Source organism: Trichechus manatus, unplaced genomic scaffold, assembly GCF_000243295.1.
Source record: "Trichechus manatus latirostris isolate Lorelei unplaced genomic scaffold, TriManLat1.0 scaffold00031, whole genome shotgun sequence".
Classification (NCBI taxonomy): domain Eukaryota; kingdom Metazoa; phylum Chordata; class Mammalia; order Sirenia; family Trichechidae; genus Trichechus; species Trichechus manatus.
In genome coordinates this window covers 21763898-21767479 of record NW_004443967.1, presented here as the reverse complement: position 1 = coordinate 21767479, position 3582 = coordinate 21763898, and the positions used below count along the sequence as shown (strand labels likewise).

Genomic DNA, 3582 nt, shown 5'->3' with positions numbered 1-3582 from the left:
GAGGAGGGGCCCGTGCGGGTGGGACACACGCGGGCGAGGAGGGGCCCGTGTGGGTGGGACACACGCGGGTGAGGAGGGGTCGGTGCGGGTGGGCGAGGGTGGCTCTCCGGGCAGCCGTGCTCTGCCGCTGGAGGCTGGGGGAGGTCCAGGGTCTCTCCTCCCTCCCCTGGGCTGTGGTCCCAACCACTGGAGACAGAGCCGTGGCGCAGCGGCACCAGGAGGCGCATTTACACCACGTTCTCTGCAGGTGTGCCGCCTGTTTCAGAAGCTCATAGATGCCTTCACTGTCCTCAAGAAGGAGCGGCCCAACAGGGAGTCTCTGCTGGAATTCATGACCACCGACCTGGAAGCCAGGTAACTTCTGTAAGAAAAACTGCTAACTGATCTGAATGCTGTGGTCTATTTATGCACATGCTAGTTCTCAAGCCACATGTCAAACCAGTGGGGGTTCAGAAACTCGCAAGGAGGCCAGGTGCCCACCCCACCACCCCCCAACTCTAGAAAACCCCAAAGGCCCTCTGAGACAGAAACTGCACTCCGGGGTGCACCGTCTGGCTCTGGTTTGGGCGGCCCCGCCCGACTTGACACACCCCACCGGGGTCAGCTTCCTCCTTTCCAGCGCGGCTTTTCCTGACTCAAGTGTTGGGAGCACCCAGAGAGGGCATTGCACACAGTCTCGTTTTGCTCCTCAATTCCCCTGGAGTGCTTCTGATTTTTCACCGTCAGGCATGACGTGGGCTCTTGTAGATACCTTTTAAATGTGAGGACAGGTGCTGCTCTTGTTGGTCAGCTACCGGCTGTGCTTGGGTTGTTGTTTTTGTGGTTGTGTGGTTCTCGTGTTGTGTGGTTCTCACCTTGTTGTCCTCCCCTCCACAGTCGGTGTTGAGCTTCATCATGATCGGGTTTCTCTCCTGTAATGTCGGCCGCAGGGAAGTTCCTCTGGTTTCCTTACCTGTCCCCTCTCACCCAGCAGCGCACCCTGGGCCCCTGACCCTCTCGCCCAGCGGCACACTGTGGGCCCCTGTACCCTCTCGCCCAGCAGCACACCGTGGGCCCCTGTCCCCTCTCTCCCAGTGGCGCACCCTGGGCCCCTGTCTACTCTCACCCACTCATGATGCTGGGGGGCGCTGTCAGGACCACATGTTCTCGCTGCCCCTCCCCCTGCTGCCTACTCTGCTGTGGGTCAGGGTGAGGACTAAGGTGGCGTGAGAAGCCCCCTGCCTCCTGGCCCTCGTCCTTGCCAGATAGAAATGGCAAAGTGTTTCTGCACCCTTCTGGGTGGTCGGCAGATTGTTAGGGTCAGGCTTGAACATACCACCATGTCCTCTATGACTGCTCATCTTTTCAGATCTTAATTTGTTTTTGAGCCATCTTTCTGGTAGTCCGTGTTTTCCTAGAAAATTGTTTTTGCTAGTCTTTAGGATGTAGTCGTGTACATTTTTGTACCACCTTCTCCTATAACTTTGCAAAGAACTTTATCTCAGGCATGTCTTCCTTATCGTCATTTATCTGCCGTCTCTCCTTCTAATCAGAACTGCAGACTTGGATTTAACTGACCTTTTTGGAGAACCAGGTTTTGGTTTATTGATCAAAGCAGCTGGGATTGTTTTGTTTTTGTTGTTCTTTATTTCTGCTTCATCTTTATTGAGTTCTTCCTGTGTTGGGAAGGCAGGTTATACTGCTGTTCTGTCACCCCCTCCTTGAGTTGAACATTTAGCCCCCACGTTCTCCATTTTCCTTTCTCACAAGCACATCCCCTCAGCTCCATCTGGTGGCGCCTCATCCCTTGGTGTGGCCTGGCGTGCCCGCACTTCCTGAGACTTTGTGGGTTTTCCTTTCTATTCACAAGTTACTGAGGGGAGTGTGTTAAGGATTTCTAAACGGATATATGCCTGGGGTGGCTGGGGGTGTTGTTCATTTTGGGTCTTATTGCCTTGAGACCAAATTCTGCAGCCTGTTTGGTTTCTGGTTTTTGAGAAGCACCCAGGAGGTTTTCCCTGCTGTGTCCCTGGATGAAAGCTCAAAGTAATGACCATGGCTTGAGCCAGGAGCTGTCGGTTAGCAAAGTCAGGTCGCCAGGCAATGGCCAAGGCCGGGAGCCATTGGTCAGCAAAGTGAGGACGCCAGGCAGGGGCCAGGGCTGGGAGCCATCGGTCAGCAAAGTGAGGACGCCAGGCAGGGGCAGAGGCTGGGAGCCATCGGTCAGCAAAGTGAGGACGCCAGGCAGGGGCCGAGGCTGGGAGCCGTTCGTCAGTGAAGCGAGGTCGCCTGGCGGGGCCTGAGAGGGTTCGTCTCCCTCAGGTGTGTCGGCCTGCAGATCCGGGCCATCCAGGGGACCGTCCACAGCGAGCCTTCCGAGTACTCAATGCTGCTGAACAAACTGGACAGTTGCTTGCTGGAAATTGAGAAAAAGTTCATCAACTGTGGCTACAAAGAGAAGTGCGTGGACATAAAACTGGAGCGTGCAAAGATAAAGAGGTGAGACGCTGCTGCAGCTCTGCATGTGCTGAGGGGCCGCCTGGTGCTCTGATGGGTCCTCACCACTGCCCACCCAGCCCCTGCCTTCCAGTGCCCCCCAGTGCCCGCTGGGGTCGCCGCCCACCACCCCATTCCCACAGTCCTGTGTCCCACCTCACCTCCTCTGCCCCCAGGCCAGGCCCTCCTCCCAGGGTCACCTCTCCTAGCCCAGCAGGACCACCCCTGGCCCCAGGCCTCATGGCCACCCACGCTCCCTGTGGCACCCTGGGGCTCTGCAGCAGCTTTGGGACCTCCTGTAGCGTGTGTCCTCGCGCCCCCCACACCCTTTTACCTCCTGGGTGTCTGCCTGCTCAGCCACCTCTCAGCCCCAGGAAAGAGCGGCCTCTGCACCACTGGCCGGCCAGGGTCGGTGATGCAGAGACACACACGTCACCCCACCACTGCACAGACACACACACCAATGCCACACACATCACCCCACCACAGACATATCACACCATCACACACACACACGTCACCCCACCACAGGTACACGCACACCCTACACCACACATGCAGCACCCTCAACTCCACACAACTCACACACACACCACCGCACACCTCTGGCACTTACACGTACACACTGCCCCACATCCCATCACACACACCACCTCCACCACCCACCCAGTCCATCTCACACCCACACAGCCCATCTCACACCCACACACCCAGCCCATCTCACACCCACACACCCAGCCCATCTCACACCCACACACCCAGCGCTGGTCTTGAGAAGGGGCCCCAACACTGCTCTCCAGTGGGTGTGATCACCTTTCCCACGCAGCCCCCAGAGCCCCCCCGACACCAGAGTGCAGCGTCTGCAGCTCCCGAGGGAGGGGAGGGCGGGTCTGACACCTGTACCCATGTCCAGTGCGGGGACCTCACCCCAGCGGGCATTGTGGGGACTGCCCCTCCCCTGTCAGCAGAGCAGGACAGGCCAACCCCTCTTGGGGTGCCCCTCCTCTCCTGGGTCCACCTTCTTGGGGTGCCCCTCCTCTCCTGAGTCCACCTTCTTGGGGTGTCCCTCCTCTCCTGAGCCCACCTTCTTGGGGTGCCCCTCCTCTC

At 58.3% G+C, this 3582-nt stretch overlaps 1 protein-coding gene across 1 annotated transcript in view; it reads left to right on the top strand.

The window, feature by feature from the left end:
* CFAP46 (cilia and flagella associated protein 46) overlaps positions 1 to 3582 on the top strand; it is a 115371-nt gene that overhangs the window by 72241 nt on the left and 39548 nt on the right. Inside the window, exons 37-38 of the mRNA XM_004374988.1 lie at positions 248 to 354; positions 2302 to 2478. Coding sequence (XP_004375045.1) covers positions 248 to 354; positions 2302 to 2478 — 284 coding nt within the window. The remainder of the gene's footprint in view (positions 1 to 247; positions 355 to 2301; positions 2479 to 3582) is intronic.